Source organism: Camelus dromedarius, chromosome 1, assembly GCF_036321535.1.
Source record: "Camelus dromedarius isolate mCamDro1 chromosome 1, mCamDro1.pat, whole genome shotgun sequence".
Lineage (NCBI taxonomy): Eukaryota > Metazoa > Chordata > Mammalia > Artiodactyla > Camelidae > Camelus > Camelus dromedarius.
Genome location: NC_087436.1, coordinates 36050350 through 36072766, shown reverse-complemented (window position 1 = coordinate 36072766; position 22417 = coordinate 36050350). Strand labels below are relative to the sequence as shown.

The window sequence follows — 22417 nt, the reverse complement described above, 5'->3', positions numbered from 1 at the left end:
GAGAGTTATTTAATTAAAAACCATTTTAAAGAGCATAAATAGTATTTGTTGAAAGATGAGAGGAGTCAAAAGATAAAATACTGACTGAAAGTACGATAGTAACCCAGCTAGTTTTTGAATTCATATTCTAGTTCTAGGATTTTATGATTTCATGCTGGTGTTTGTTCTTCTCTTACAGATTGATTTTCCCATGACTTTCCATGCTTTAAGACTCTTCTATGCAATAGTATTTTTAAGCCAATTTATATTTATTTTTTAATTGGTATCTTAGCTATAGAAAGACTCATTATTTATTTGGCATTCAGGTGCTAAATTAAACCGCAAAACTTGTTTGCCCTTAGTTTAAGAAACGTGATTATGCAAAAAGAAGAAATAAAAAATTTATGGTAATATTGTTCATGAAACTACAAATGTAATAGCTTGATTCCCTTTATCTTTTGTCACTAGTCCTTCAGAATATAACTATTCATTGTAATCATCTTTCAGACATTAAATAAAATAGTACCTAGTATTTATTAGTTACCATGTGCCAGCAAAATACAATTAATGTAATAAATGCTGTGCTGTTTGATTCTCACAATAATCCTGAGGGCTTAGGTTTCTTTGTTCCCATATTACAGATGAGAAAGAAGCTTAGAAAGATGAAGTAAATTGCCCAAAATGACACAGTAACTGGAAAATCAAAAGATATATGAAGTTATCAAAAAGCAGAATATAAAATTGTGTATACGTTATGATCTCAGTGAAAACACACACACATGGATTTAAGAGACTAGAAGGTACTACACCAAAATTAAAAATCATTACTTTTAGATGCTAGGAAAACAGGTAATCTTTAGTATTGACCTTATAATTTCTTACTGGCTGTACTTACTGTATAACAACTGTCCTCATAAACATGACATGGGAATTGCTGTTAATACTTTCATATTCTAACACCTTGACATTAAGTCGTTCATATATGCAGCACTTTCCAAATCTCTGTCCACACCATCTCACATATTTAAGAATTGTTAACCTATTTTTTTTCCACTAGTTGTATCAGCTTGTGTGAAGATAGATATTTTATGTCTTTAGATAAAGACAGTGTCTTCTAGGATACTTTAGTTGTTCCTCTTTCTAGAGTACAAATTTTGAGGACATTATCTTACTCATCTCTGTGCCCTTACAGTCTCAGAGTCTAGTTGAGCACATAGAAGACATTTCTCAAAGTTTATTGAATTTATTTCCCTTGTAAATTCCAACCACACTACAGTAATTGGAAACCAATTCCTTAATTTCCAAACATACTCTTTTTTCTCTTTTAACGTAACTTTCAATTACACAGTTGCCCAAGTCTGAATCTTGTTACCCTTGATTTCATTCCAGGTTTATTTATTTTTATCATCTCTTCTCTAAATCTGATTATCCAGACTCATTGATTAGCCTTATTTAATATAGTTTAATACAGTTTTTATCTTTTTTTCTTCCCTGTAGTCCCATTGCTGCTACTTCAGTTCAGATAACCACACTCTCTTATGGGAATTACTGTAGAAGCCTCTCGTCCCCACCCACCCCCGATTTTAATCCCCCCTGTACCGTGTAACCACAGTGGTCTTTCAGAAACCTGATCATGTTATTTCCCTGATTAAACTGCTCTCTATCAGTCTCAGGATGAAGTCTAAATTTCTTTATGTTTTATGAGTCTTCAAGGTCTGATAGCTCCTCCCTCTGTTGCTAACTAACCTTCTTTGTTTCTACTCCTCTCCTGGCTCTTTAAATTCTAGCCATACCGAATTACTTTTAGTCCTCCTAATGTAATGCTTTCTCTCCCGTCTTCATGAAATTTGCTGTTACTTTCAGCTGTCTAATTTCTTTATGTTCATCACATCCCACCTTATCTGTCACTTCTGAAAAGCTTTTTTTGACCATTTGTTTAAACTCTGTGACTACCATTTTAGCATATACCAGGCTATATAGTAATTGTATAATTGCAGAAGTATGTCTTTTTAAGGAAATATTCCATCAGGTCAGAAACTTAGTATGAACAGGAACTGTTTTGTCTTCAGGAACCATCATAGTATGAAATAGGCATTTAGTCACTATTTATTAGATTGATGCTTCTGCAGATGACTTTGCCTCATAGTTTCCTGAGCAACTGGAGACCTTCTGACATAATTCCCTTAATTCCCTGCCTTCCTGACAGTCTTAAGCTTTTTATCTTTGTAGTTTTACTCTTCTTTCCTGTCACCGCTTGGGAAGATAAATACTTAACTAAAATGTAAAGTGGAAAATATAAATTCAGTAGGAGTAAAGGGGTATTAACTGTCTTTCAAGAAGTTTAGTGGTGAGAAGGAAGATATAACGAGATGGAAAGAATGTCAAAGTAAGGTTGTTCTGAAGGATAGGGAGAAACAGAATATTTGTAGACTAAGGAAAGAATATGGTGAACAGTTTAATAAAGGTAGGGATACAGAGAGACAGCAGATGAAGCAAAAGCTCCAAATGTCAGGAGATAGGAAGGGGGCAGGATTGGTTCACTTTTTTGCTGGTTCTCAACAGCCTTCAGGTCATTGGACTTACTCCTCAATATAGACTGCTAGTCCATGCAGTGGCATCAGTGTTTTGGCCTGTCACTTGTCCAGTGAATGTTGAGCTTTCTGGTAAGAGCATATTAATTTCTCCTGAGGAACAAGCCTTCTCTGTTCCTGGTCCAGCTGACACTGTTTGCTACTAATCCCTGATCCTAACAAAAGAGATCATTCATTTTTTATGATGCAGATTTCCTTATCTTTTATTTTGGTGATTTCCATGTGTGTTTCATGGAGGTGCTTAAAAAGACTTTAAGAAAGACTGATTAAAAACCAAACACACTCAACTGTATTAAATACTAAATTTTATCATATTGAAGATTATCAGGTTGTATCAGGTTGCCAGGTTTATTTATTTTCATACAAATCTGAGAAAAAAATCCTCTTAGCCACTTATAGACATAATTGAATTTTGTTTTAAATGCTGTTGAGTCAGGAAGCATATAATTCTGCACTCATCTTCAAGAAACTTTTATCTATATGTGTGCGCTCTTGTAAATTAGCTTAAGTAAATATTCTGCTATGGTGCTACTGTATTCAAGGTGCAACTCAACATACTCCAAGGCATTGGAATCTCTGTTCCTCATGGAGCATGCTTCACAGAGTGTGCTGTTCTCATTGTATAGGTATAATAATTGCATAGTAACAACTGAATGGGTGTCGTGCAGCAGTGTAACAATAACATGGTACCTTTTTAGTTCTTATAAGTTTAAGGAGTTGCTTCTCTGACTTTTGTATTTATTAATTATTTATAAATATGGCTTTTATACATTGTATATAATATATAGATAATATTCCTCTCCAAATGTTTGTATGCATATGTGTATGTATGCATGGGTGTGTGTGTTGTGTGTATGTATATATATATTCCACTGTTAAAAGTCAAAACCAAAAACTGCTAATTTAAATAACCTACTCTATTCAGTAACCTTGTTGCCACATCTGACTGTTTCTTCTTAAATATCTCTACTTTCTGATCTGTTTAGTTTTTGATAGTTGTTGACTGCCATCCTTGAAACTTCCTTTCCGGAATGTTTATTTTTATGCAATGTATGTTAAAGTATTCAGAAGCATCATGGTATCTGCATTCTACTTTTAACAGGTTAAACAGAAAATTTTTAAATTGATCAAGTATGGGTGGTTTTGTGTGTACTATTTGGATGTGTGAGTGTGTAGAGAGAGAAAGTAAAAGCATGCATTAAAGCAGATGTGGCAAATATTAAAATTGGTGGAAATTGGCAAAGTATACACACACACACACACACACACACACATTTATAGTACTGATTTTTTAACAATGTTTGAAGATTTTCAAAATTAAATTTAAAAAAAAAAAAGAAAAGTATAAAGAAAAGGTCAGAAACACCAGAGAGCACAAGCAGGAACTACCCATCAGGGTGTGACAGCCCTGCTGCACTTCCGCCTGTAGCAGGCCGGCTTATACAAATAACAGTCGCCTTCGTTGGAAAACAGTCAGTTTGATCCTGCTGATGATAGCTGGATGTTTTTAGGGCCGTAAGCTTATGTACACTGATCTCAAATTTAACTTTAATTTTATTAATTGGTAAAATCAAAAATCATTTAGGATTATTTGTTTTCTTTCTGAGAAAAATGTCATGGGTAATTTGATGGGGGTCGCATTAAATCTGTAGATTGCTTTGGGTTGTATGGCTGTTTTAATAGTATTAGTTCTTCCAATCCAAGAGCATGGGGATATGTTTTCATTTTTTAAAATAATCTTTAATTTTCTTTATCAATGTTTTATACTCCTTCAGCTTTTAAGTCTTTTACCTCCTTGGTCAGGTTTATTCCTAAGAATTTTATTTTTTTGATGCAATTTTAAAAGGGATTCTGTTTTTTTGTTTGTTTGTTTTACTTTACTTTTCTGATACTTCATTGTTGGAGTAAAGAAACGCAACTGATTTCCATATATTAATCTTGTATCCTGCTACCTTGCCGAATTCTTTTATCAGCTCTAGTAGTTTGCGGTTTTCTATATATAGTATCATGTCATCAACATATAGTGACAGTTTTACCTCTTCTTTTCCAATTTGAATCTGTTTTATTTCTTTTTCTTGCCTGATAGCTATGGCTAGGATTTCCAGAACTATACTGAATAGAAATGGTGAGAGTGGCCATCCTTGTCTTATTCTAGATTTTAGTGGGATGGTTTTCAGCTTTTCACCATTGAATAGTATATTGGCTGTGGGCTTGTCATAAATAGCATTTATATGGAATCACAAAGGACCCCGAATTGCCAAAGCAGTACTTAGGAAAGAGAACAAAGCTAGAAGCATAATCATCCCAGACTTCAGACAATACTACAAAGCTACAGTAATTAAAACAGCATGGTACTGGCATAAAAACAGACATATGGATCAATGGAACAGAATAGAGAACCCAGAAATAAACTCACCCACCTATGGTCAATTAATCTTTGACAAATGAGGCAAGAATATACAATAGACAATACAATATACAGTCTTTTCAGCAAGTGCTGTTGGGAAAGCTGGACAGCCACATGTAAATCAGTGAAGTTAGAACACACCTTCACACTATACACAAAAATAAACGCAATGGCTTAAAGACTTTAACATAAGAGAGGACACCATAAATCTCCTAGAAAAGAACATAGACACAACATTTCTTTGAAATAAATCATAACAGTGTTTTCTTAAAAGTTCTGTCTCCTAAGGAAATAAAAGTAAAAATAAAAATAAACAGGATCTAATTAAAATTAAAAGCTTTTGCACAGCTTGTGTGAGGAAGGAAACCATCAACAAAATAAAGAGAAACCTACAGAATGGGAGAAAATATTTACAAATGATGTGACTGACAGGGGCTTAATTTCAAACAGAATTACAATATACAGAATATACAAAGAGCTCATACAACTCAATAACAGAAAACAAACAACCCAATCAAAAAATGTGTTGAAGACCTAAAGTGACATTTCTCCAGAGAAGACATACAGATGTCCAATAGGCACGTGAAAAGATGCTCAATATTGCTAATTATCGTAGAAATGCAAATCAAAACTGCAATGAGGTATCACCTCATAGTGGTCAGAATGACCATCATTAAAAAGTTCACAAACAATTAATGCTGGAGAGGGTGTGAAGAAAAGGGAACCTTCCTACACTGTTGGAGAGACTGTAATTTGGTGCAGCCAGTATGAAACACAGTTTGGAAATTCCTTAGAAAACTTGAGTTACCATATGATCCAGCAATTCCACTCTTGGGCATATATCTGGAGAAAACTCTAATTCAAAAAGACACATGCAACCCAGTGTTCACAGCAGCATAATTTACAATAGCCAAGACATGGAAACAACGTAAATATCCATCAACAAATGAATGGATAAAGATGTGGTATATATATGCAATGGCATAGTAATCAGTCATAAAAAAATGAAATAATGCCACTGCAGCAACACTGATGAACCTAGAGATTATCATACTAAGTGAAGCAAGTTGGAGAAAACTAGATACCACCTAAATTGCTTGTATGTGGAATCTAAAAAAATGAGGCAAATGAACTTACTTACAAGACAGAAACTCACTCAGAAAACAAATTTATGGTTACCAAAAGGGAAGAGAGAGTGAGGGACAAATAAGGAGTTTGAGATTAGCAGATATAAACTACTATTTTCTACATAAATGGATAAACAAGAAGGTTCTACTGTATAGCACACGGAACTGTATTAAATACCTTGTAATAACCTGTAATGAAAAAGAATATATATATATGAATGACTCACTGCTGTACACCAGAAAGTAACACAGCATTATAAATCAACTATACCTCAATTAAAAAAAAAAAAAGGAAAGAAATCAGAAAAAAAAAAAAGTGAAATAAAACTGAAGGTTGATGATGCACCAGAGAAACTTATGTGTGTAACCCTCATGCCATTAAAATAGATGAAGTGGTTGGGATAACAGACTGATATTATGTGTTAAGAGACCTAAATGGTCATGTCTTCTTAAATCCCAAGAAAGCAATTTAGGAAAAAAAATTAAATCTGATCTCAGGTTTGTGGTTAATAGTATAGTATTCTGCTTCTGTGAACAAAAACAAAAAACAACAAAATGCCCCACAAATCCATTCAAGTTCATTTGGAAGAAAGTAATCTCTCTGTTAATAACAAATAAAACCCCTCTCTTTTTGGGGTTGGTAGATTACTTGCTTTCTGACTTTTCTTCCTCTTTCCTTTTTGCTCTTAAATGTAGATAGTGCCCAGTGAGACTTGTCTTTCATCCATATCTCTCTTCTCATGGTTGGCAATTTTAATTGATCTCATGGCTTTTATTGTTTATATGTAGGTATCTCCAAAATCTAAAATATCAGTCCTATCCTCTTTACAGAACTCCATTTGTGATATGTGATTTTTTTTTTTTTTTCGGTCAGAGGATTCTTCCTGAAACACAGATAAGACCGTATCTCTTTCTAGATGAGAAAACTACAAAGACTTCTTAGGAATAGGTTATTGAACTTCATCTAGTCTTCAGGGTCCTCCACTAATATGGCTTCTACTTGCTTGTCTTTTTTTTCCCCCTCTCTTAAGCCTTTTTTCTCTCATCCTCTTTATACTTCCTTCTAAGCCTTTCATAATTTTTTGGCCTTTACCTGATCATTTCCTTGTTTTCCCATTTCTGGATCTTATCCATGCTCCAAGAGTTGGCTTTCAGATTTGCCTTCCAGCTGGGAGTAATCTTTTCTGCCTGGGAACTCCCAAAGGCTTTTTCTTTTTCTTTCTTATTGTGGTTAATATCCTTTCCATTGTACTATGGTTATTTATGTGCACGTTACTGGTAGTTGTTAAGTTCTTTGAAGTCTGGATTTATGTCTCATCTGTTTCCTGTTTACATTATCTGGTACATAGTTCATAATATATATTAAGTAAATACTATGTAAAGAGCTATCTTGTTTTGGGAGCATTTTGTGGGGAACAGAATTTTGAGGATAATTCATTAATATACCAAGGGCAGAAAAGATTATATCCATAAGGATCCACAGAACTATATTTGGAAGTAATTTTGGTAAAGGAAGAAATATAAAAATTAGATATATAAATGAAACCTTGGATCACTCATTCAAGCCATTTGCAGATATATGAAAACTAATTTTTAATGTCATCTAGAGTAGAATATAGACTTAACAGTGTGTTCAGTCATTTAAAGTTACTTATACAAGACCTGCAAAGAGAAACATTTTGTTTTTCTGTAGCATTTCTATGCAGCTCACGTTTGATAAACTCATAAATTTATTTCTTGATATTGTTGAAATTGTTTTAGGATATTATTGTTTCTTAAATGGTTCTGTTTCCCTTCTTGCACGTTAAAATTTTTTTTTTTTTTATTATTTATTTGTTTTGCAGGTAACCTGGTCAGATATAGGAGGCCTGGAAAATATCAAACTGAAATTGAAACAGGCTGTGGAATGGCCCTTGAAGCATCCAGAGTCTTTCACCCACATGGGTATTCAGCCACCTAAAGGAGTTCTTCTGTATGGGCCACCTGGATGCTCTAAAACAATGATTGCAAAGGCTTTGGCCAATGAGAGTAGACTGAATTTTCTAGCTATAAAGGTGGGGGGTTAAATTGTTTAATTGCTACTCTCTCTTCCAGCTCCGCTACCATCCATTCTCCGTTTCCTACCCTTAGGAGAACATGAAAATGCATCTTAAAGTGTAGTTGATTTCTATTTGAGGTTGCTGGCAATATAATATAGGGAGATGAGAAATAATTAATTAGTGCATGTAATCACCAAATCATGGTGCACAGTAGAAGACTGCTTTCTTTAGTTTCTTGAGTATCAATAATTTTTATACCCATGTGTATTCGAAACCAGTCTTCTTTGGTTTCTACATTTTTTAATTGTACTAATCACTTTTACTAAACCAAGACAGTTATGTTTTCTTGCATATTAGTATCTCACTCTTTTGTGATCCAAGAAAACAGTTCCAGGTGCTACCATGACTGCTTTCTGAACTTTCTTAGGATTACTTAAAAATATATTTATTACCACTTCGGAATATGAAACCTTTCATAACTTTACAGTTTCACTTTTGTCTTTTTTCATGGTGAGAAAATGATAAAAAGATTCTTTGAAAGGTTTATCTTGGACACTCTTCATGTAAAATAACCAACCATGTATTATTAACTTACATGCGCCTTTTCATTAACTTTTTAATTATTTTACGTCACACACACAAAAGATAAGAGATGTTAAGAAATTCTCTTAATAAATTGAGTTCATACTTGCTGAGAGATGATTACATATCCTACTTACAAATTTTTATTTAATACAGATTTTTATTCAGTATACAATTTAGTGTTGTTTGACAGTATTATCCAATTTTTGAATCTGGGTGGAGGGTATATTTAATGAACAATGGGTGTTCATTTTACCATTCTTTTAACTCTTCTATATGTTTAAAAATTATGAAAAAAAATTGGGAATGTGAAAAAGTAATTTTCTCTGCATTTTCATTGGTGCTTTTATCTTGGATTGATTAATGCTTATGAGAAGAGCTAAAGTAGCTATGTCATATATCATAGTAGCTTATGTATGAGGAAATCAAGTCAGAGAAGTTAGGAATTCACATTGTATTCTTTCTATTTTTATCTTCCTACAAAGAAAAAGTTGTCTTTTGTTTCCAACGTAGATGTTTGTTGTCTGAAGGAGTTAAGTGTTATAATTGGATTTGAATTTTTTGAAACAGTGTCTTACACATTGGGAAAGTGATCAGAAATAAAAATAGACACTGTAATATTTAATTTTCTAGCCTGTTGGGAAACACAAACATTTTGGATGTACTGAAAAGAGAAACTCCCTAACACTTTTTTGCAATGGTAATTACCTTTAATTCACAAGATAAAGAATTTTAAAACTTTAAACATTTCTTTCCCTGAGTTTATGAAAGAACCCTTTAGCTTCCCCTGTGCATCTTTTCTAAACAGTGATTACAAGATTTATATTCTACTCAGAGTTAAGACTTCTCCTTGGCTTGTGTGGCCTCTTAATATCCTTTGGCATCTGTATGTGTTTTTGTGCAGACTGTAGCACTTGACATATGCTTAAGTTTAGTTTGTCATCTGGGTCAATTACGTCAAAATATTTTCCAGTTGAAATTTCCTCTCTGCTTCTCTCTTGTTTTTTGTCTGGTGTGCTACAATAGATTAATTACCCTTGTATAGCTGGGCTGCTTTACTTTATGAAGAAGTGTTACTGATTCTGGAAGAAGGGTGGTTAGACCTCTGACAGGGATTTTCAGCAAGTCCTTTATTAGCTGTATTGGTGAGTATAAGAATGTATGAGCTTAGTATATCTTTGATTTAGGGGGAAATTTTCTTCTAATACTTGTCTCAGAGAGGAATTGTATAAAATACAGCCAAAAAACAAAACAAAAACAGAACAAAGCAAAATACATCCTGTATTCAGGAAAAACGTGTATTCAAAGCAGTGTACAAGTCAAAGTAATTACTATTGTTCATTTAATTAGATCCTCTACTGTTCTGTTATCAAAAGTACAAAATAATCTGAACTTGGTAAGTTCCACGTTCATCTTTAAGCTTTTAAAAAATTATATAGGCTAGTCTGTAAATCATAGAGCTTTCATTTTTCAAATATTGCATGGAAAACTGCATCGATACTTTTTTTATATACTGAATGCTTAAAGATTAGTTTCTAGGATTACAGATAAGTTAATGATATTTAAGAAGGTGAGGTGACTTTTCCAAGTCCAAGTGATAGTGGTAAAACTGAAATTTGATCTCAGGACTTTTTAACTCCAGAGTCTGAGCACTGAACTACTGTATTATATGGTCTTCTATTTCCCTCCCCCTCACCCCAAGTAAATTTAGTATCTAGTGCTTTTTTCATTAATTACACCAAGTTACTGGAGAAGGTAGTTCAGGCAGGTTCAGAGAAGCGGAAAGATGTTTCTGGAACCTAGTTTAAAAATAATTTTGTTTCTCTACGACAAAGAAAACAGAAAAATAGCGTGGCTGTTGGTTGGAAGTTGGTTGAGAGAATAAGAAAGGGTAATCACTGTCAAAGAAACAGGAACCTGACGTATTAAATGGAAGTGCATGGAAAAAGACTAGTGGTTGAATACTGTGGAGCTTGAAGTTTACCTATTAGTATATAATTTGTGCCCTTGAGATTGAGTATGTTACAATGAATAAAGCACTAAGCTAGGAATCAGATAGCTTTGGTTTGATTTCTAATAATAGCACTTTTTAGCTCTGTAACTCTAAACAAGTTCTCTAAGACTTAGTTTTTTCATCTGTATAGGCTTTTTGAGAGGATTATATTTTAAAGGATTATATTATATTAAAAACGTAAGTGATAAAGTGTTGGAGAGCATAACTACTTAACTCCCTAAGTGTAGGCTGCATTCCACAGGGTGCAATGCAGAAAGGAGGGAGGGGCAGGGTTTCTTTGTAGTGGAGAAACCTGACAGACACTACCTCAGCGAGGTCATCAAGGTTAACATCATCAGTGATCAGTCCTGTTGTTAGTGTGTACTGTGTGTACCCTTGTATGACGTGATGAGAATGGCACTTTATTTCCGGGGTCTTCCTCCCACACACTCATAATCCATGGCGAAATATGTGAAATCATCAGGGAAACCCAAATTGGAGTAAAATACCTTGACCAGTACTCCTGAAGCTGTCAGGGTCATCAAAAATAAGGGCAATCTGAGAAACAGTCACAGTCAAGAGGAGCCCAGTGAGACAGGCTAAGTATACTGTTATGGTTTCCTGGATAAGATCCTGGAACAGGAAAAGGTCATTAGGTAAAAACTAAGAAATCTGAAAAAACTGTGGACTTTGGTTAATAATAGTATATTAATATTGGTTTATTAATTGTAACAAATGTACCATATTAAAATATGATAAGAATAGGGGAAACTGAGTATGTATTGGGGGTAGGGGTAGGTATATGGGGATGTATTTGTACTCTATGCTCATTTCTTCTGTAAACCTTCAACTTCACCAAGAAGAAAACAAGTCTACTAATTATATAAGAGTTTTAAGGATGATATCACAGACGGGGGCATATTATGTCCAGATTCAGTGAATGTAACTGAAGTTAAAAAAGATAGCGATTCAGTGAATGTAACTGAAGTTAAAAAAGATCAGCTCAGAGTTACTGCACTATATGGGATGACTGGATGCAGGGAAGGAGAAGAATCATGGGGGAATTGTCAGTTCCTTTGGTGAGGGCTTCGGAGGAAGACCTTCTTTCCTATTTATCATCCTGCTGTTCATGATGATAGTGGAGTTACTGAGAAAAGCCCTGGGACAAAGTTGGCTAGAGAAATTGGGTTTAGGACTGCCCTGAGCTTCCCTGTTTCTCTGCAGTTCTCAGTTGAAGGCTATAAAGGTATATGTTGGTTCTGGCCCCAGACCCAGACCCCAACATTATAAAGAATACTTTCTTTCAGTGTTTTGGTTATTTTTTTTCTTTCACCTTGGGTACAGCTTCTAATTTAGAGTCTCACCAGGACCTATGTCCAGTTTTCATGTCTTTTGTGAACCCTAACTTTTTATTCTCCTTCTATAGATTTATTGCCATGTGGGGTCATCTATAGCCTGAAACTTTTTGAGTTTCTGTTTAATTTCCCTTAGAGTTTTTTTTTTTTTCAGCTTAAAAAAATCCCTTTACTTTTTCAAATAGTGCTGTCCTATGTGCCCCATACTCTTAAGTTGATGGTTATTAGCATCAGTATTAAGTAAAGATAAAAACTTAGTTTTATCACTGTTTGAATGGCTGTTAGGTAATAACTAATAGCGATCTATTATTCTTAGGACAAATAGAATACTTACTGTGCCATTGTCAGTATCACAAGTTATATAGAAGTTAGATTGGATTTACTTAAATTTGGCATTATTTGTGCACAATATAAACTGACATGTTAAAATTGCACATCATATGTTAAAACTGTATGTTAATATTTTTGAGTTGGGCTTCTGTCAGATAAAACTGCTATATAAAAATGATATCTTGACATAAAAGTATTCTATAAAATACTTTTTTGTATTTTTGGGTAAAAGTAAAAAATAACAATATACATAACAAATAATAAAATGTTTAGCATTTGGAATCCAGGAAGACCTAGAGAAATTTAGAAAGAGAACAATGCTTTTAGACTTCTAAGAAGTTTACTTAATAATAGAACATTCTGTTGTTGGGTTGGCTTAAATTTTTATTCATGGATTCCAGCTGAGAGAGATCAGTTGTTTTTTCCTTCTTTGAAATCTCTTTTGAATGAAGTTTAACTGGAGTTGAAATAAATATTACAATTTCATTTCTGTAGCACTTTAAATATATTTGTAAATGTTTTACTATTGCAACAAGGATTCAAATATGTATTAAGCACCTTCTACACCCGAGGCACTGTACATGGTAAACAAAGATACATTAGATAGGTTCCTTGCTATCTACCGACTCATAATTTAGTGAGAGAGACATTTGACCAAACAAGGGATGTAATGAAATGGGTAGCATTTATAATCTTGATGGTTAATTTTATGTGAGAAATGAGAAAGAAAGGGAGAAATCAAAGATGAATAAAATGTTTACTTTTGATGACTGGCAGGTGGAAATACCCTAACTCTAGGAAGAGTTAGCATGTGAAAAGGAAGTAATTGGGATTTAGTTATGTGGAGTTTGAAATGCCTTTGGAAGATACGGCAGATGTGTCCATAATATGTTGAATATGGGTTTGTAGCTCAAGAGAATGGTCATTTCTAGAGATGAAAACATGGTAGTTGAGACTTCGTGTTTAAAATGCTGCACAGTAGTCAGTAAAGGAGATTGAGAATGACAGGAGTGGTCAGTAATAATATAAGAGATTCTCTTATCACTTAATATGAGGGCATGTACACGTGTACACGTTACAGTTGGCTTCCTCATAGTCAGCATGGTCCCCACAGTGTAAGTTCTGAAGAAATGTGTCATTTTCTTTTCCTGAATGAATGAATTGTGGGGGAGGTTTGCATTATACTTTCTGAGAAAACAGCTTGAATTCTGTTTCCTTCCCTGCCAGCCCCTCTCACTTTTTAGGGTTTACTTGCCCATGGCATTTCTTGCCTAGCACTTAATGCCTGTTTTCAGACTCTTTGAAGTGCTCTCTCAAAATGGCCTTCTATATGTGCTGATACTGTACTTTTTATTAATTTTCAAGATCCTTTACTCACATTGCACATATGTAATTCTATCTCATGTGAGTTTGGGTTTTTATGAGCATATTCCATAACATTTAACCATAGTTAACACTTGGGTTAACTTGCCTTCCCTAGACATTTTGGAACTTATAAAAACTTGATTTGAATTATAATAGCCAAAAGCAACAGGCAGGTGTCAGACACATTTAAAAAGCTCTGGGGAAGACTGGAAAAAACCAGTAGTGATTAAAGAGGCAGAACTGCAAGAGCATGAGGTATACATATTATACATGAATTTGTGACTGGTGTAGTGTAAAATACTGAAATACAGTAACAGATAAGTCAGCTTTAGTTTTTACTAGATTATTAGAACAGTTGGACAAATTTTTACATGTATCTATGTTGTTTTTGTTGTTTTATAAACTTGAACTCATGAAATCTTGGCATGGAAACATTAAAAATAACAGTACCCCTAGAGAAGCCAATTCATGGCATTCAGCTTACTTTTGATAGTTTTTCTTGGTCACCGTTATCAGTAAAGGTGAAATGTGGCAGAACTAGCATAACATAGTTATTTGGTAAGTAAAATTGGAAGAAAATAACCTTATCTAGTTTCATCAGCCTTGTCTATTCTAGGGATTTATGTATTTTTAAAGAGTTAAGTAAGTTATGAGCAAATGTGGGACCCATAGACCATACTATGTGTACCTAACCCTTATAGTTCAATATTAATGGTCTGTTATTTATAATGGGTATCGAAAATTCTTATTTTTAAATTAACCCATGCTAGCAGCTATTTATTCAGAGTTAGACTTTCCCTTCCACTTGATCTGTTCCCACAAATACATTTGAATTTGAATTGTTGGTTCCGTGTATATTCTTAAGGGGACATTTCCCTTTTTTAAACTTTTTTTTTTTGAACTTGGAGAAAACAGAAGGCATCATAGTTTTTTGAAAGCATAGTATCCCAGGAACCCAAATCCTGCATTCTTAGCATCATTTCTGCCATTTAACTTTTCTAGGACTTTCGGCATTTCACTTTGTGCTTTGTTTTCCTCAGCTTTTAAGTGAGGTAGGTTAAAGTAAATGGCTTCTACAGCCCTTCCACTAATAACATCCTACAAGTTGCTCTCATAATGCTTATATTCTAGTCTGTTGCTTATTCTTTTGCCTGCTGGTGGCTGAACATTTGGGACATTTCCTCTAATTGTCAGGTGTAATGGTTAAGAGACTTGACTCCCAGTTCTACCATTTACTAATCTGTGTCTTTGCAAATTACTTAACTTCTTTTTTTTAAACTTCATTTTTTTTCATCTAGAGTTACTGTAATGATAGTATTCACCTCGGAGGACTGTTATAAGCAATAAAGGGGATAGTACCTGTCAAGCATTTAGCAAGATTTCCTTAGCTGATGCTAATTTCTGCTTCTGTTTTTCATAATTGGATGTATATTTAACCTCAAATAGAACAAAAAAGTATAGCAGCATAGCTTATGATCCCTTAAGTTTTTTGTTAGTGTTAGAATAAAACGTAGTATATATCTTTAAACTGAACTTAATCTTTTGCAGCTGGTTGTATCAGAATATAGTGATTTTTTTGGTCGGGAGCAATTTGAACTTCAAACTCAGAATAACTTTCTTTGGTGATGGTATTGCCTTGACTTCATATAGAATTTTGGCTTCATGTACTGTGTCGGTTCAGCTACTGGGGTTGCATTTTTAGGCCAGTCATCTAGGTAGGATTCCTCAGCTGTAGTTCTGTACAAAACCACTTGTTCCCTGGAGACCTTACAGAACTTTTGATTACTGCTATGACTTAGAAGTAATATTGACTTGAATTAGTCTAACCCAGATTTTCTTCACAATGCTAAATTCTTAGGTTAGATTTTGAAATCGATTTGATTTTTTTGTTTGTTTATTTTGTTTCTGGAGAGAAAGCATTGTTTCTTATCCACAGGTTTTCTGTAGCCCACCTCTACGTGGTAGTAGAATGGCCCTTCACTGGTTGAGGCTTTAGGCCACATTTTCACATTTTCAGCAAAATACTGTCTGTTTGCCTATACATCGGTTATTTAAAACATATTAACCTTTCTGTTATCAGTAGCACGATATTGATATTGTATTCTCAGATCATGAAATGATCATAACCTTGTACTTTCCAAAATTAATATTCAGGTTGTCTTCTTTTTTAGAGTCAGCTCTATGGAGAACTGTAATCATTTCTCCAGATTCTCTAACTGCTTCCTTTCAGTTAAGCCAGATAATGAGAAGGCAGTGTATATACATTGAATATATTGCCTATTTAAATGACTGTCTTCATTAGATTACTATTTCATGTCACGCCCTTGACTTTTATGGAGAGTTGCAATAAGAATAATAACAGTAATACAGAGTTTGCATGATAATAATTACAATAAAATTAACTGGTACACTAACAGTTTCCTTTCTGATTATTTTCAGGTCACACTTGTCTATTAGTCACTCTAAACTGAATAAAATTATGCATAAAATTTTCTTATCCCTTCCTCACTCTCCCCACTCCAACCCCTCCCCAACAAAAACTTATTCTCCTGATTGTCGAAAGCTTGATTTATTTAATGAGCCCTGATTATTTTGTTGTTTACTTTCTTAAGTCTTTGTTCATAGCCCCCTTGGAGTAAAAGTGTAATTTATATAATATGAGTGGGGCAGACCTTGTTTTGCACTGTAGTGCAGGACTCTAAAAATGTTCATGCAAGGTGAAACCATACAAAATGATCTTAATAATCAATGGGAAAATTGTAACTATTCCATGACCTTTAAACATTTGTCAAAACATTAAGAACTCTCTAGAAGTATATAAGGCAGTGGGTTTTGGCTCTATAATAGCTTTCTTTCTTGTCTACCTGCTTCCAAACTGTCTTTGTTACCCCAGCCCTTCATTCGCACTTGATGTATAGTACTCCATTTTATGAGAACACTATGATTTATTTACCCATTTTATATTAATGAATTTTTAGATTTTTCCAAGTTTAGTTTTTTTGTTGTTGTAAAGAATGCGTCAGTAATATTTTTGTACGTCCCCTTGTGTGTATGTACAAGAGTTTCTCTAGGATATATATACCTAGAGGTAGAAGTTTGTCATTGGGCATGAATAACTTAAACATGACTAGATGTTTTGAAATTGGTTTTTTAAGTGCCATTGATTTTTTCCCTTAATATTTTGATCAATTTTTAAAAATATTTTGCAGTCCAGGTTTTTCACTTAGTAATCATGTCATTGATATTTTTGGTGACTTTTGATCTCATTCAATAAAAATGAACTGTTTCAAATTGTGTGAGATTATTCTAGATCAAGGGTCAGCAGACTATAGCTTTTGGGCCAAAGCCAGCCTGCAGTTTATTTTAACCTAGCCCTCTGGTTAAGAATGAACTTTATTTTTAATAGGATGTTTGAAAGAAAGTGAATAATATGTGATACAGGCTGTCTGTGGCCTACAGTGCATAAAATATTTACTGTTTGGCCCTTCACATTTTATCTTCTGCAGTCCCACAATACTTGGAAAATGCCTTCAGGTTTATATATCTCACTGATAGCTAAGAGTGTCAATTTTGTGTTCCTGTTATACAGTCTAACCTGTGTCTAAAAACAAACTTGTAAAATTGATTTGGTATTAAGTTGTTACTATTTCCTCAATATACTTTAAAATGAGAACATTGTGTCTCAGCATAACTAGTGTTTCATTGTTTGTCTTTATTCACATTAATGCCATCTGAGGCTGTATTATTTAAGAAATTAAGATAATCAAATCACCAGTGATGAGATTAGAGTGATGAGACTTCTCTGTAGTATCTTTGGGAAATTAAGCTTAAAAACCATTCTATTGTGTAAGCATGATTGCTTACAGACAGTTTAAGTACCAATGCACGAACAATTGATATACTAATTGTAAATAATGTTAGTCCTCCAAAGCACTATCCCAAGCAAGTTTTCTTACTAACTTTGTTTGCATACAGATAGTTTATGTATTCCCTGGTTGTTGGTAGATTTCAGTCAGATGTAGAAGTATCTTTAAATGTTAGATGATATTTTATAATATGCCATAATTATGCTTTTCATGCATTTACCCCCTATTAGCCACAAATATTAATTTTTATTAGATGTGTAATTATTACTCAGAAATAATTTGGAAAGATTATTTTTAAAGAAAAGAGGAAAACATATAAGAAGAATATTTTGGGGGAGTGGGGAGCATTAGAATTAATCTTATTAATGTTATATAAAATTTACTAATGCATTGTCTCGGCTTAATCAGAAAATCAGGCAGAAAGATAAAACTGACCCTCTCCTTACTTACGTATTTCTGTGTTGATGCTATCAGATAACTCATCTTAATTGAATATGATGAATGTCAGTATCTTTGGAGCAACTGGATTTTTGTCAGACTAGACTTTGAGATATTCTTCCTATCCTTTTTTCACTCTTACCTTGACTGTTCTACCCTGTTCCTCACATGCTCTGATCTACTTACTTGTTACCGTACTACCATATCTGTGTGCTTTTGACTCACTCATCGTGGAAGTAGTATAAAAAAAATTAGAAGATTGTTTGCCTTTCATCAGGCATGTCTGTAACTTTTATGCCATAATTTTTTGTCCTGGCCATCAATTTCTTTTTTTTTTCTTTTTTTTTAATTGAAATACAGTCAATTACAACGTGTCTTTCTCTGATGTACAGCACAGTATCTCAGTCGTGCATATACGTACATATATTCATTTTCTTTTTTTTCCATTAAAGGTTATTACAAGATATTGAACATAGTTCCCTGTGCTATACCAAAGAAACAATTTTTAAATCTATTTTTATATAGAGAGGCTAACATTTGTAAATCTCAAACTTCCAATTTTTTCCACTCGCATCCTCTTTCCCCTTAGATAGTTTACTAAGTCTGCAAGTCTGTTTCTGTTTTGTAGATGAGTTCATAGTGTCTCCCCCACAATTTTTTTTTTTAGATACCACATGTGAGTGATATCGTATGGTATTTGTCTTTCTCTTTCTGGCTTACTTTGCTTAGAATGATGATCTCTATGTCCATCCATGTTGCTGCAAATGGCATTATTTTATTCTTTTTATGGCAGAGTAGTAGTCCATTGTATAAATATACCACAACTTCTTTATCCAGTCATCTATCAGTGGACATTTAGGTTGCTTCCATGTATTGGCTATTGTAAATAGTGTTTACAGGAACATTGGGGTGCATATATCTTTTCGACTTAGAGTTCCCTCTGGATATAGAAGTGGGATTGCTGGATCATAGGGTAAGTCAATTTTTAGTTTTTTGAGAAATCTCCCTACTGTTTTCCATAATGGCTACACCAGACTACATTCCCACCAACAGTTTAGGAGGGTTCCCTTTTCTCCACACCCTCTCCAGTATTTATCATTCTTGGACTTTTGGATGATGGCCCTTCTGACTGGTGTGAGGTGATAGCTCATTGTAGTTTTGATTTTTATTTCTCTGATAATTAGTGATATTGAGCATTTTTTCATATGTCTATTGGCCATTTGTATGTCTTTATTAGAGAAATGCTTGTTTAGTCTTCTGCCCATTTTTGGATTGGGTTGTTTGATTTTTTGCTATTAAGTTGTATGAGCTGTTTATATATTCTGGAAATTAAGTCTTTGTCAGTCACATCATTTGCAAGTAGTTTCTCCCATTCTGTTGGTTGTTGTTTTGTTTTTCTTATGGTTTCATTTGCTGTGCAAAAGCTTATGAGTTTATTAGGTCCCACTTGTTTATATTTGCTCTTATTTCCATTGCCTGGATAGACTGCTCTAAGGGAATGTTGCTAAGGTTTATGTCAGAATATTTTGCCTATGTTTTCTTCTAGGAGATTTATTGTGTCTTGTCTTATATTTAAATCTTTAAGCCATTTTGAGTTTATTTTTATGTATGGAGTGAGGGAGTGTCCTAACTTCATTGATTTATATGCTGCTATCCAGCTTTCCCAACACCACTTGTTGAAGAGACTGTCTTTTCTCCATTGTATATTCTTGCCTCCTTTGTCGAAGATTAATTGACCATAGGTCTGTGGATTTATTTCTTGGCTCTCTATTCTATTCCATTGATCTGTATGTCTGTTTTTATGCCAGTACCATGCTGTTTTGATTACTATAGCTCTGTAATATTGTCTGAAGTCTGGGAAGGTTATTCTTCCAGCTTTGTTCTTTTTCTTCAATATTTCTTTGACAATTCAGGGTCTTTTGTGATTCCATATAAATCTTAGGATCATTTGTTCCAGTTTTGTAAAAAATGTCCTGGTTAATTTGATAGGGGTCACATTAAATCTGTAGATTGCCTTTATGCTATAAGTTTTGTTTGTTTCATCTGTTCTTTTTATCCCCACCCCCCACTTTTCCTACTTTCTTTTGGATTAGTTGAGTATGTTTTAGTATTCTAGTTTATCTCTCCTGTTTTCTTGATAGCTCAACATCTTGATTATCCTTTTAAAAAGATACTTGGTCTAGGGTTTATAGTACATACGATTTACAGTCTATCTTCAAATATTACTGTACCACTTTATGTATAATGTAAAATTCTTAAAGCAATTTACTTACCTTTGGATGGAGAGTTTAGAAGCCAAGCTCTGGGTATTACATATACTACTGGGGTATTACTGCTTTTAGGTTCACCTTTTCTAAATTCTTTGATTCATTCAAACTCAAGTTTATTAGTCTTGTGTATAACTGAAAAGTCAGTGAACTCTGAGTAAAGTCCTAAGAGCTCTTCTACAGTTAAAGTGCATATAGTAACATATATTTCAGCTCATCGGAGACCTTTCTGATTTCTTTCAGGGTCTTGATGTATTTCATATTTTTGAGGCTGCAGAGTAAATCAACTACGGACTCACCTGAAATGTTACTTTCTCTAGGAGCATCCTTGACTCCTAAGTAGCTCCTTTTTTGTGTTTTAGTAGCACCTATGCATGCCTCTGAGCTAGTACTTGTCATCCCATGTGTTAATTATCTTTGTAATGTGGCGTCTTAACTGAAGCTAGTTATCACTTATACCAGTTTGTGGCATTAGTTGACATTCTGCTACGGATTGCTCTTGTGTTTCAGTCAGTCACATTTTTATTTAATTTGCATAAGTTGTTTAGGAAATACTCAAGCCATTGTCTAGTTACATTCCCTAAATTGTCTGAACCCATCATTTGCATGGGATACAACATGAATCTTGTTCAAAATAAGTTTGTGTATGTACACACGTGCATGTACATGTATGCAGAAAAAGAAGCATGTACATACATGTCTATTGGGTTTGGAGTGTAGGGAAGGGTGTCATTAGAAGCCCCATGCTGGAAAGAACAAGAAGAGAAATCTCCCATAGCTGAGAAGGACATCTGGCATTTGTAGGACGAGCTTTATACCAGTATCTGAAGGGAATATTTGTGGTTATCAGGTAGGAGTTATTATTATTATTTTTTAATCTCATAACTTCCTGTGATATGATGACTGTATCATGAGAAAGCAAATAGGTGTGCAGTAAAAATGAAAGCCTACTACTTTTTACAATATATGAGATTTTAGATACTTAAGAAAGAAAAATCTTTAAATTCAGAAATGTTAAATATCCAAAAAAAAGGACATCTTTGAATCAGTGGTAAGCAGCAAATCACTGGGAGTCCAGCCACTTTTATGGGGATTCTTTTGTTGATAGCCAGCTAGTAAGAAATGATAGAATTTTATTACTAGAGGTCCACACCTTTCATCCTTGGTACCCCTTCTAAAATACCTGAACACAAGAAAGGAAAAGAGATTTCTCATCAACTAGATGAAGTCCTGAGTGGCAGATATCTGAAGGGACGTTGAGACAGAGGCTGAGTGAAGACACTTTGGAGGGTGACAGGGGTCATTGTCATTGTCACAGTGTGATACTGTGACTGAGGGTTAGCAGTTTTGGTGGTCCTAAGATTTTGTCTATGCAAGTTGTCTTCACTGGCTGGGATAGTGGCTGAGAAGAGCTTCTTTGGCTCTGCAGATCCATGGAATCAGTGTCTACATGGCCAAGTGAGAGCCGAGTGCTTGAGAGCAGCATTTATATTGGAAATACTCAGGGACTGTAAGATAACGTCATGAATTACATGATTCCCATTCCATTTTCAGGGATTATCATGGAGTCATAAAAAGAATAGTCCTGAGGTCTTGCATCTTGCCAGAGAAAGCTATTCATCTAGTATTATACTATTCTGTCTTCGATGCCCAGCACCTTGCCTGATATATGGATGGATGGGTAGGCAGATTATGAACAAGATATTAAATTGTTATGTTTAGTCACAACCATTGTATTGATGTGTAGTTTTTGTAGAATGGCTCTAAATTTTGAGGCGTAAATAACACCTAGTGAAAATAAGCATGCTAAAGTAACTAAATTAATTAAAAGCAGATTTATTTTCTTTCTTTCATTTTCTCTCTCTTTCTTTTATGTATTTATTTTCCCTTTTATCAGAAGACATATATGATTGGATTTATAAATACACTGAACAATTGTTTCCTTTTCATGCAGGGGCCTGAATTAATGAATAAATATGTTGGTGAATCTGAAAGAGCAGTTAGAGAGGTAAGATTATGCCTTAAAGTGAACTCTGCATAGGAGAACCTCACTTCTGTCCTGTATGGTTTTTATTTTG

The 22417-nt window shown here is 34.1% G+C and overlaps 1 protein-coding gene across 5 annotated transcripts in view; it reads left to right on the top strand.

Moving 5' to 3' along the window:
- AFG2A (AFG2 AAA ATPase homolog A) overlaps window positions 1-22417 on the top strand; it is a 303934-nt gene that overhangs the window by 58514 nt on the left and 223003 nt on the right. For all 5 annotated transcript variants that reach the window (XR_010376820.1, XM_064476207.1, XM_010985561.3 and 2 more), the window contains exons 11-12: window positions 7949-8158; window positions 22294-22347. Coding sequence is in view for 4 of the 5 variants with exons in the window: in XM_064476207.1 (XP_064332277.1) it covers window positions 7949-8158; window positions 22294-22347 (264 nt within the window). In the remaining variant the exon portion in view is untranslated. The remainder of the gene's footprint in view (window positions 1-7948; window positions 8159-22293; window positions 22348-22417) is intronic.